Source organism: Eretmochelys imbricata, chromosome 3 (genome assembly GCF_965152235.1).
Source record: "Eretmochelys imbricata isolate rEreImb1 chromosome 3, rEreImb1.hap1, whole genome shotgun sequence".
In the NCBI taxonomy this organism is placed as follows: Eukaryota; Metazoa; Chordata; order Testudines; family Cheloniidae; genus Eretmochelys; species Eretmochelys imbricata.
Window position 1 is genome coordinate 187,134,934 of NC_135574.1, and position 12,520 is coordinate 187,147,453.

A 12,520-nucleotide genomic window follows, 5' to 3' on the forward strand; every position below is an offset into this window, starting at 1 on the left:
GGCCAGTCCTTGCCTACAGACAGCCCCCCAATCTGAATCAAATACTCACCAACAACCACATACCACACAACAGAACCACTAACCCAGGAACTTATCCTTGCAACAAAGCCCGTTGCCAATTGTGCCCACATATCTATTCAGGGGACACCATCACAGGGCCTAATAACATCAGCCACACTATCAGAGGCTCGTTCACCTGCACATCCACCAATGTGATTTATGCCATCATGTGCCAGCAATGCCCCTCTGCCATGTACATTGGTCAAACTGGACAGTCTCTACGTAAAAGAATAAATGGACACAAATCAGATGTCAAGAATTATAACATTCATAAACCACTCGGAGAACACTTCAATCTCTCTGGTCACGCAATCACAGACATGAAGGTCGCTATCTTAAAACAAAAAAACTTCAAATCCAGACTCCAGCGAGAAACTGCTGAATTGGAATTCATTTGCAAATTGGATACTATTAATTTAGGCTTAAATAGAGACTGGGAGTGGCTAAGTCATTATGCAAGGTAGCCTATTTCCTCTTGTTTTTTCCTCCCCCCCCCCTCCAGATGTTCTGGTTTAACTTGGATTTAAACTTGGAGAGTGGTCAGTTTGGACGAGCTATTACCAGCAGGAGAGTGAGTCTGTGTGTGTATGGGGGTGGGTTTTTGGAGGGGGGTGAGGGAGTGAGAGAACCTGGATTTGTGCAGGAAATGGCCTAACTTCATTATCATGCACATTGTGTAAAGAGTTGTCACCTTGGATGGGCTATCACCAGCAGGAGAGTGAATTTGTGTGGGGGGGTGGAGGGTGAGAAAACCTGGATTTGTGCTGGAAATGGCCTAACCTGACGATTACTTTAGATAAGCTATTACCAGCAGGACAGTGGGGTGGGAGGAGGTATTGTTTCATATTCTCTGTGTATATATAAAGTCTGCTGCAGTTTCCACGGTATGTATCTGATGAAGTGAGCTGTAGCTCACGAAAGCTCATGCTCAAATAAATTGGTTAGTCTCTAAGGTGCCACAAGTACTCCTTTTCTTTTTGGGGATGGGAAAGTGTGTGGAGGGTGTCTTCCTTTTCACAGCCACCCCAGGAAGCTGCCTCTCCCGTTGCACTGTGGACGTGTTCCACTCAGCAATAGTGGAGTGGAGCGAGGGGATAGGAAGCAGCCAGAGGGAATAGCAGCTCTGTGTGATGTATACCACCTCAAGACAATCTGAAATTATAACTAAACCACTGTAAAAGTAGAAGTAGCTTGCCTTCTGTGGCATTTCAACACCATGGAGAAGGTCTATGTATGTATATGGCATATCGCATGGCAATGCTTTGGAGCAGTGGTGGCAGCTGTGAAACCCCGGGAGAAGCCCAGTGATTGGTGGGCTTGTTCCCTGCCAGTCACAACATCCATACGTTTCAATGGCCAATTCCCTTCCCAAATCCATCATACCCTGAGTAAAATCTCAGCTCCACTCATGTCAATGGCAAAAACTCCATAGATTTCAGTGAGGCCAGGAGTTCTGCAACATCCTCTCTTGGGGCCTGAAGATCTGTTTTCCCCTGATGTTCATTTCAACCTCAAAGTGGGGGAGGATTTAGCTTTATGTATCATATAACCATTTAGCTTAGTCATATTCAGTGAAAACAGATCTCCCCCCGCCCACTTACTTATTAATTTGACCCACACAATAGCAGTGGATGAAATGGAAACATTAGTTCCCTTCTTCATAAATTCTTTCATGGACTGCATGTATCTTCACTGGTGTGACTGAGTAGTTTTTGCCACATATGGAAATAAATCTACTCTTGGCTCCTGGAAAATCACCTTTTTTATCTGCTTCACTTTCGAAATAACAGCCCTCTACCAAAAAGTTACATTCAACATGACTATTTCTTTTAGTATCTTGCACCTCATTAGGCAAATCTGCTTGCAGCCCAATGTCCTCCTTTCTTCTTCTTAACTCTAGGTCTTCCAATAAAAAATCCTGTAGATTCCATCAAACTCAGTAATGGTCTAATGGCTCATAGAATCATAAAATATTAGGGTTGGAAGAGACCTCAGGAGGTCATCTAGTCCAATCCCCTGCTCAAAGCAGGACCAACACCAACAAAATCATCCCAGCCAAGGCTTTATCAAGCTGGGCCTTAAAATACTCTAAGAATGGAGATTCCACCACCTCCCTACGTAACCCATTCCAGTGCTTCACCACCCTCCTAGGGAAATAGTGTTTCCTAATAGCCAATCTAGACCTCCCACACTGAAACTTGAAACGATTGCTTCTTGTTCTGTCATCTGCCGCCACTGAGAACAGCCGAGCTCCATCTTTTGGAACCCCCCTGTAGGTAATTGAAGGTTGCTATCAAATCCCCCCTCACTCTTCTCTTCTGCAGACTAAATAACCCCAGTTCCCTCAGCTTCTCCTCGTAAGTCATGTGCCCAAAGCCCTCTAATCATTTTCATTGTCTTCCGCTGTACTCTCTCCAATTTATCCACATCCCTTTTGTAGTGGGGGGACCAAAACTGGACACAATACTCCAGGTGTAGCCTCACCAGTGTCGAATAGAGGGGAATAATCACTTCCCTTGATTTGCTGGCAATGCTCCTACTAATACAGCCCAATATACCGTTGGCCTTCTTGGTAACAAGGGCACACTGCCGACTCATATCCAGCTTCTCATCCACTGAAATCCCCAGGTCCTTTTCTGAAGAACTGCTGTTTAGCCAGTTGATCCCCAGCCTGTAGCGGTGCATGGGATTCTTCCTTCCGAGTGCAGAACTCTGCACTTGTCCTTGTTGAACCTCATCAGATTTCTTTTGGCCCAATCCTCCAATTTGTCTAGGTCACTCTAGACCCTATCCCTACCCTCCATCATATCTACCTCTCCCCACAATTTAGTGTCATCTGCAAACTTGTTGAGGGTGCAATTAATCCCATCATCCAGATCATTAATAAAGATCTTGAATAAAACCGACCCCAGGACCGACTCCTGGGGCACTCTGCTTGATACTAGCTGCCAACTAGACATGAAGTCATTGATCACTACCCATTGAGCCCGACAATCTAGCCAGCTTTCTATCCACCCTATAGTACATTCATCCAATCCATACTTTTTTAACTTGCTAGCAAGAATACTGTGGGAGACGGTATCAAAAGCTTTGCTAAAGTCAAGATATATCACATCCACTGCTTTCCCCATATCCACAGAGCCAGTTATCTCATCATAGAAGGCAATCTGGTTGGTCAGGCATGACTTGCCCTTCGTGAATCCATGTTGACTGTTCCTGATCACCTTCCTCTCCTCCAAGTGCTTCAAAATGGATTCCTTGAGGACCTGCTCCATGATTTTGCCGGGGACTGAAGTGAGGCTGACTGGTCCCTTTTTAAAATATGGACACTTGTTGCCTTTTCTCAGTTGTTGCAAGGATCCCTTTAGCATTTTATTTACAATCACACTAGTCCTCAGCATGCCCCAAATCACTCATTTTAATTTTTAATACTATTTCCCAAGGATTCATATTTGAAATGCCAAGTCGTGTTTTCTTTTATCATGTGCTGCAGCGAATTAACCTTAGCTGTAAGAATTTGGCATTTCTTTCCCCAGTTTCCAGTTCTGCCTGATTCTCATCTCAAGCTGCTGTAAATCAGAAGTAACTCCATTAAAGTCAATGGAGCACTAGTGTAAAACCAGCGTAACTGAGAGGAGAGTCAGGCCCAAGATTTAATAATGAGTTCAGTACCCTGATGATCAGATTGCCAAACTCATGGCCCACAGAAACCAGTCTGCCAACAAAATAATCCATTTTCAAAGTGAGTCTCCATTTTTGTGTCCAAGGATTCTGTGTTCCTCAAGATTATTACTTTGATTGGTTCCAAGAGTCTGTAAGCCTAGGAAAGCATGACATACTTTAAAGTATTCTGTCCGGTGACTTGAGCTGATGAAAGCTAGCAATGAGTCAGTAGTTGTCTTTTGTAACCACATGGGCTGGTTCATATGGATATACAGAGAAGTGCTTACCTACACAAGTGTGATTGTTGGCTGCTAACTGGAACCCAGAGTTGCACTGGCAGTAATAGGAACCTGGAGTGTTCACACATCTATGGTGGCAGTATGGAGGGAGATTGCATTCATCTATGTCTGTTACCATAACAAGAGCAAAACAGTAAAAATGTTAGCTCAAATGTAATAACAAAAGTTCACTGTTGCCATCTTGTGCCCAAATAAATAGTGTAAAGTGATCTGATTAAATGAAAAGAGAGAAGCTAATTTGCAACTCAATTCTGCTCCAACTTAAGTTCCCTCCTTTACTTCAATGGGAGCAGCATTGTGTTCTTTCTCTTGTCTTCACGCCTTAAGTTTCGTTAAAATCAGCTTTACACTGAGTGTGTTTGCTCAGCCAATGATGTCAATACACATAAACATTATCCTTTATTCAGTGTTTAAATTATACCCTTACTGTAGTATTGATCTCTGTATTTGTTCTGTAAACTTAGAACATGCTTCCTGACCAGATCTTGACCAGACATAAAGTGGATGAGCAGAGTGGCTCTCATGATCCTTTCCTAAACAAAAGTACACATAGCAGCAACTTAATGCTAAACCTCTGTAGCTCCATTAGCAATTCAGAATCCAAGCACTCTCTCTGTCCCCAGTCCATGGGAGTGACAGGGTTCTGAAGTGAGCAGGGAAAGAAGTGGAGAGCTGGGATTTCAGGGGAATGTGGGCTCCATCCCCCAACAGGACTTGGCCAGCTACTCAGAAGACTCCCCTCACTCCCCACCATCTCTTCCTAGGCAAGACAGTACAGCAGTTCCCTATAGCCACTGGCTGCCAGCCCCTGGCTGTGCTCTCTGACTCTGTGGAGGAAATAAGATTGCATGATTGAAGCCAATGCTGTCTCAGGCAGTATTAACTTTCCCTGCAGACTGGCCATAATTCTGGGGTGGAGCATGCTGCCTTTCCCAGTTTCAGCATTCCTAAAGTGCAGCCGAGCGGGTATTCCACCTACAAACTGTATAAAGTGTTCAACAGCCCTACCTTGACCTCTTGGCACGTTGCAAGCTATGCATGGGTCAAGCCACAGGCACTGATGGGCCTCTGCCTCAGCTCATGTGCATCTGCAGAACAGTTTCTATGACTAATAGCTAAGTTGGCCATGCATGCACAGGAGAATCTTCTTTAGCTTAGCAAAAGAAATCCATGCAAAGTCCTATGCATGTAGAGAATGTGATCTCTAAAAGGCTCAGCACTCAGTCAAATAAATCCCAGTTTTCACTGGAACACAGTGAAAGGCAGTTCTCATTTTCATGCCAAATTTAGAGTTTCCTACCCCCAGCTGTTTCTGTTGTAGATATGTTTTTAAAGATGTATTTTTTTACAATGGGGAAAGTGTTCATTTTTTCACTTTAATATTCAAAAATGACTTTACCCCTTTTTTCAAAAACTTAGTAGTCTCACGTCCAAAAGCTGAGAATTTTAGATAGTTATGAGTGATGGGAAACAGGGCTTCGATTGAACAGGGTTTGGCAATCTTAACTACAGGGGGTGCTCACTACAGCTCTTTTATTTCAGAGAAACAGTAGTTCCATTGAATCTTTTGAGTTCCATAAGACTATGCTTGTGCTTAAAGTTACTTCTCTGTGTGTATATATTTGCAAGCTCAGACCCTAAGTCAGTGTGAGTTTAGTGTGAAGGACTTGGCTATACCATTTGTGCGCATGATTCTATGAAAGACTATGGGAAACCTTAGGTAGGCAGGATTTGATCAGAGAACCAAATTTTCTGTTTGAAAGAATGTTGCCAAAAAAAGTTTCCTTGTATCTGCAGTCTCCATGTTTCAGAAAATATCTTTGTTGCATCTGAACAAACTTTATAAAAAAATCAAACCCTTAAATCAAATAATAAAAAAAAACCTCATCCAGACACATTTTTTGAGTAAATTAAAAATAAAATTAAAGTTAGAAAAGGGTCTTTTTCTGCCTTCAAGCCAGAAAAAGTCTGGAACAATTTTGTTCAAACTTTAAAGGATAATTTCCTCCCAGGATAAGAGACTTTATCAAGGTTTTGCCCCAAATGATTTTTTCTGGCTCACTTAGGAGTGGTTTTATTATGAAGTGCTGACAGTACTTAACTGTAGCATTGTTTTTGTGCTGTTTTATACTCTGACCTAAGTCACACAGGGGGAAGTAGGAGAAGGGAAACTTTCCCTTCTAGAGAGCATATGTATATTTTAATTTAAACATACATATAAAACTTTGACTTTTAGTAATTTATCATGATGGTTCTCTACTTTCAATGTTACATTAGACCTTTATGTACAAGCTGAACCCTAATTCTGTTGAAATGAAAAGGAGTTACTGTACAATGGGAATATACCTTCTAGTGAAAGCATAACTTTTTTTATAAGAATCAACAACTTGTCAAAATGATTCCCCTATCTATATGCCAAACTACTCATCCTGGTCCTGCACAGAAAACTGGCAAATATAAGTCATTGAGAATCTTTCCATTGACTTCAAGCCAGGGGTTGTGACAGCATCCCCAGCACCCTAGTTCCAGCACCTATGCCATCACCTTGTCTGATCCAGTGTATATTGCAGAGGTACTATTAGACATCAGCTAATGATATGCCTTTTATTCTACTATTTCACACTTTTCTTACATGTGACAAATGTATGGCCTAATCTTGTGACCCTTGTGAAGGCAAAACTTCCAGTGAAGTCAAGATTTGAATCCAGTTCCTTCATGAATTAGGGCTTATTATTATGTGAGTAGTTCAGAGTTTACAGCCCCTGCTCTTGGCTCTTAGGGATTCAGAACAGTTGCTGATATGTCACAAAGAGAAGACATCTGGACCCAAAATTTCCACTGAGTATAAGCTCTTCAAGGCAGGGACTGTGTTGTCTTGTGTCTTGTCTACACAGTGCCTAGGCCTATAATGCTGGATCTAACTCTTACTAAAGTCAATGGAAAGACTGCCACTGATATTAATGGGAGTTGCACTTGGCTCACAATTGTGCCGAGGGCAATCGGGCACTACCCCCATACAAGTAATAAATATGGTAACAGCTAAATTCAATTAAAAGTATTGAAAATGCTTAAAATAGTTTGCAGCTACATCCTTTAGAAACTATTTACTTTTCATCCATCATCTTTCTAAACAGGCCCTCTGACAGCAATTCTGGGCCCCAGGGCAGAACAGTCAATGGGCCCCCAGCCTGCGCGGATGCGTCCGCCTGACATTTAGGTGGTGATGCCACCTGCACTGGCTGGTGCCCAGCAAGCTGCTGCCAGCTGTGCTGCTGGGCACGCTCTTCTGGCATGGCCATGGCTTCTACGCGCCCACCTGGCTGCCTGCGCCGCTGCTGGGACCATCCTGCGTGTGCCTAGGAGCCCTGACAGCGATGACTGGTGGGAGGGACTCAAAGAGGGGCACCAGCTAAGGGGAGGACATGTGACACCCCCACAAGACCCCTCCCACGTTATTCCTCCCCACCCTGCCCCCAGCCTGCGCCCCCCACGCTTTCCCCAGCCCACATTACCTGGGTGGGGGGGCTCTGTCCTCCTGCTGTGCCAGCCCTGCTGTTCAGCTGCTCTTCTGGCCACCAGGCTCTGGAGCCATTCCCGAATGCTGCACGGTGCAGCACAGCAGCTGCCTGGGAGAGTGCCTGGCTGCGGCAGCAGCAGGCCACTCCCCTCAGGCTCTGCTTCTGGTGATAGTGGCAAGTGAGCCGGTGTCCCCTGCCCTCCCTGGCATGCTCAGAGTCAGCTCCTGTCCCCAGGAGCTGAGCCTGGGCAGGGAGAGGGCTGCCGCTGTTGCCGCTCCCTGCCTTGCCCAGGCCTAGCTTCTGGGGATGGGAGCTGACTCTGAGCATGCCAGGGAGAGTTCTGGCTTGCTCGGCCACTGTCACTGGAGAAGCTGAACCCCAGGGCAGCTGCTGCGCTGCACCGGGCAGCGTGGCCAGAAGAGGAGAGGCTCTGTCCCCTCCTTTTCCCTTCCTGCTCTGGCCCCACCCCTTTCTCTCCCCAGCCAAGGCTGGCTGCTGGGTCGAGTGCCCTGAGCAGGTGTCTGGGGAGAGTGGGTGACCAACCCTTCCTGCCCCCCACCCCCGGTGTCACCTCTGAGCCTTGAGCTACAGTGGTGGATAATGGGCCCTCCGGCCCTTTTAAATTACCCTGGCCCCTGGGCAATTGCCCCCTTTGCCCACCCCATTGGCAGGCCTGTTTCTAAACTATGTGGAGTTACTTTATAATTCCACATAAAGTTTGAAAATGGACCTCGATAGCCAATGAACATCGCTTATGCTAGTTCAGAACTTACCAACACACTGTTCCCCTCGTTTCTGGTAACCTGAGGGACACTGGCAGCTGAAAGACCCTCTTAAATTAACGCATACTTGATCTGCCCTGCAGTTATGGGTTCCTGTTGCACATTCATCTATATCTTCATAAAAAAGCAAACACAACATTAGTCAGAAACTTTGGTTCAAATTTAAAAATTTTTACCCATTTCCAAACCATGCTTTAAATGAAGATAGCAAGTTTCAAATCCATTCAAAAGATTTTTATGCCAGGGTTTATTCTATTTACAGAACACACAACACTGTTGTGACATTCCCCTCTGGTGTTATCTGGACTGGTGATCTGCTAGATCACTCCAATCCTTGACTCTGGGAGCCAGCCTTACCCTGCTCTGCTGTGAGAACCCCCATTCATGGGCTGTTCACGCACAGCTTCTGGTAAGTTGCTCCTTGGATTGTGCAACTGAATGACACTAGCCAGTACCTCCGACCTCAGACAAAACCCTAGGAACCTCCATCTTGCAGTGCCCAGTTTTGCCCACTGGATGCTGCAAGCTTATATGAGTTTGTAAATTTAACAAAAAAATTAATATGTACCAGGCTTGTTATCCTAAGGGAAGTCTCTGACATGCTTCAAACCAAATGCACTGCTTCAGGTAGAATAAACAAACAGATTCATTACTACAAAGATAAATGTTAAGTGACTATGAATCAAAGCATAACAAGTCAGGTTTGGTCAAATGAAATAAAAGCAAAATGCATTCTAAGCTGATCTTAACACTTTCAGTGCCCTTACAAACTTAGATGCTTCTCACCACAGGCTGGCTGGTTGCTCTTCAGCCAGGCTCTCCCCTTTGATCAGCGCTTCAGTCATTTGGTGTGGTGTCTGTAGATGTAGGTGGAAAAGAGAGGAAGAGCATGGCAAAGTCTCTCCCTTTTATAATATTCTTTCTTCCCTCTTGACTTTTCCCTCCTGCCTTCAGAGTCAGATGAGCATTACCTCATTGCGGTCCCAAACTGACCAAAGGAAGGGGGGGGGGTGACTCACTCAAGAGTCCAACAAATCCTTTTGTTGCTGCCTAGGCCAGCATCCTTTTTTCCTGTGAGGCTGGGCTGGATTTGTCCCATACCTGCCCTGATGAGGTTTGAACTGCCTCTCTGCTTTTGGAGAGTTTTTCACTGGGCTTATTTTATGCCATGAGGATACATTTTCAGCCTCATAACTACGTAGATGAAATTATAACCTATAACATTACTTGAACAACAATGCTCAGTGCATCATGAGCCTTCCAAAGACACATGACATGACAAACTTTGCATTGGATACCACACAATCATTTTACTAGGATAAACATGGGGGTGCTGGGTGTTTCCCCGAGGTACAGAACATCACAACTGTCTTATTCCTTTGGGTCACAAAACAAAGATTTCTAACAGTTCTTAAATCTGACTGATTGTGTCTTAAAATATTTCCAGTATTAATTTTTTTCTCCATAGGAATTTATTCTATGTGGGGCTGGTAGCACCACTTATTAATGTTGCTGGATGCTCCCCATTATAAGACCTGTTTTCAATTGCTTACAACTTTGCCAAATATTAACTATTTGGGATGAAACTGTCACTGCTGGATATCTTTTGTAGGTTGCATATTTTGGAAAATTTCAGCTATAATGCTTCAACTGTTTCCAAGAATGAGACTAGTGAAAAATATGTTGTTCTGTGCATGTTACAAAAAATTCTGGTGACCTCTTTTTGTCCTGAGAAAGAGACAAGTTTCATTTAGAAGCCCAAGCGCAGGACTGGAGTTTAAAGGGCTCTAGGATGGGGCTGAAGACCTGGCAGTGGGCTAACCATTTGTTGAACTTTGTTACCCTGGGAAGGCAACTGAAGTGAAGGAGTGACCTGGCTGGAGAGCTGGGTACATCACAGGACCCGAAAGGCGAAGAGTCTTCAGGGAGAAAGCCCTGGGGACATTGTTCCATACCAGGGCAGGGACAGACTTAAAGCTAGCTCAGAAGGTGCTGAGAACTGAGCCCAGAGACAGTGCTGCAGGTACCAACAAGGGCATAGTGATAGGCCCTGTTGTACTTTTGTTACCCCGGAAGGGACATGCTTGTTTGTTCACATATTGACAGTGTGTGAACTGGCTGGAGGGCTGGGCCACTGAAGACCCACCTGACGAGGTTAACAGCTGACAGGGGGTGCCGGGAGCAGAAAGAGAGAGAGTGCAGGTTCACACCCAACTGAGAGGAGGCACTCACGAGCGGTGAGTGTCCCCCATCACAAATCCATTGGCAAAATGTCTCATCCTTCTGTAGTGCTGGTCTATGTACAGGACTAAACAAACTACTACTATCAGTTACTTGTTAGCTCAAGTGGCAGAGGTCTGTGTAGCACATCTAAAGATTCCAACCCTGGTGATGAACCGTGTGAATGTCCCTATAAGGCCACACAATGAATTTTTTTTTAAGTTAGGAAATTACACACACAAAATGACATCAAGAGAACATTACTAAGTTTGCAAAGTTAAAGCACTTAAAGCTAGGAAATGACAGAATTAAGGTTGTTCGTACACCTGAATCTGCCCTCCTTCTACATACACATTATTATAGTGGTTTAGATCATGGCATCAAGAGCATACTTATGAAGTTTGGGGTTGATACCAAGTTGGGAGGATTCAAAGTGCTTTGGAAGTTAGGATTAAAATTCAAAATGATCTGGACAATCTGGAGAAATGATCTGCAGTAAATAGGATGAAATTCAATAAGGACAAATGCAAAGGACTCCACTTAGGATGGAACAATCAGTTGCACACATACAAAATGGGAAATGACTGCCTTGGCAAGAGTGCTGCAGAAAGGGATCAAAATGGATCACAAGCTAAATATGAGTCAACAGTGTAACACTGTTGCAAAAAAAAAAAAAAGCAAATATCATTCTGGGATGTATTAGCAGGAGTATTGCGATCAGACAGGAGAAGTAATTTTTCCACTCTACTCTGCTCTGATAATTAGGGCCCTACCAAATTCAAGGTCCATTTTGGTCAATTTCACGGTCATATGATTTTAAAAATAATAAACTTCATGATATCAGCTATTTAAATCTGAAACTATACAGTGTTGTAATTGTAGGCGTCCTGACACAAAAAGGAGTTGTGGGAGGGTTGCAAGGTTCATAGAATAGAATATCACAGAATCATAGAATATCAGGGTTGGAAGGTATCTCAGGAGGTCATCTAGTCCAACCCCCTGCTCAAAGCAGGACCAATCCCCAACTAAATCATCCCACTCAGGGCTTTGTCAAGCCAGACCTTAAAAACTTCTAAGGAAAGAGATTCCACCACCTCCCTAGGTAACCCGTTCCACTGCTTCACCACCCTCCTAGTGAAAAAGTTTTTCCTAATAGCCAACCTAAACCTCCCCCATTGCAACTTGAGACCATTACTCCTTGTTCTGTCATCTGCTACCACTGACAACAGGCTAGATCCATCCTCTTTGGAACCCCCTTTCAGGTAGTTGAAAGCAGCTATCAAATCCCCCCTCATTCTTCTCTTCTGCAGACTAAATAATTCCAGTCCCCTCAGCCTCTCCTCATAAGTCATGTGCTCCATCCCCCTAATCATTTTTGTTGCCCTCCGCTGGACTCTTTCCAATTTTTCCACATCATTCTTGTACTGTGGGGTGCCAAACTTGACACAGTACTCCAGATGAGGCCTCACCAATGCCGAATAGAGGGGAATGATCACGTCCCTCGATCTGCTGGCAATGCCCCTACATATACATCCCAAAATACCATTAGCCTTCTTGGCAACAAGGGCACTCTGTTGACTCATATCCAGCTTCTCATCCACTGTAACCGCTAGGTCCTTTTCTGCAGAACTGCTGTCTAACCACTCGGTCCCTAGTCTGTAGCAGTGCATGGGATTCTTTCTTCCTAAGCGCAGACTGTGCACTTATCCTTGTTGAACCTCATCAGATTTCTTTTGGCCCAATCCTCTAATTTGTCTAGGTCCCTCTGTATCCTATCCCTACCCTCCAGCATATCTACCTCTCCTCCCAGTTTAGTGTCATCTGCAAACTTGCTGAGGGTGCAGTCCGCGCCATCCTCCAGATCATTAATGAAGATATTGAACAAAACCCAAAAGGGAGATGCAGGTGGGTCACAAGGTTATTGTAGGGGGCGTTGTGGTACTGCTACCCTTACTTCTGCATTGCTGCTGATAGCGGC

General features: G+C 44.5%; 1 protein-coding gene across 1 annotated transcript in view; it reads right to left on the reverse strand.

Moving 5' to 3' along the window:
- Positions 1-12,520, reverse strand: part of EFEMP1 (EGF-like fibulin extracellular matrix protein 1) — a 90,680-nt gene that overhangs the window by 15,406 nt on the left and 62,754 nt on the right. The window contains exons 5-6 of the mRNA XM_077812020.1: positions 8,314-8,436; positions 4,011-4,130 (exon numbers count right to left, since the gene is read on the reverse strand). Coding sequence (XP_077668146.1) covers positions 4,011-4,130; positions 8,314-8,436 — 243 coding nt within the window. The remainder of the gene's footprint in view (positions 1-4,010; positions 4,131-8,313; positions 8,437-12,520) is intronic.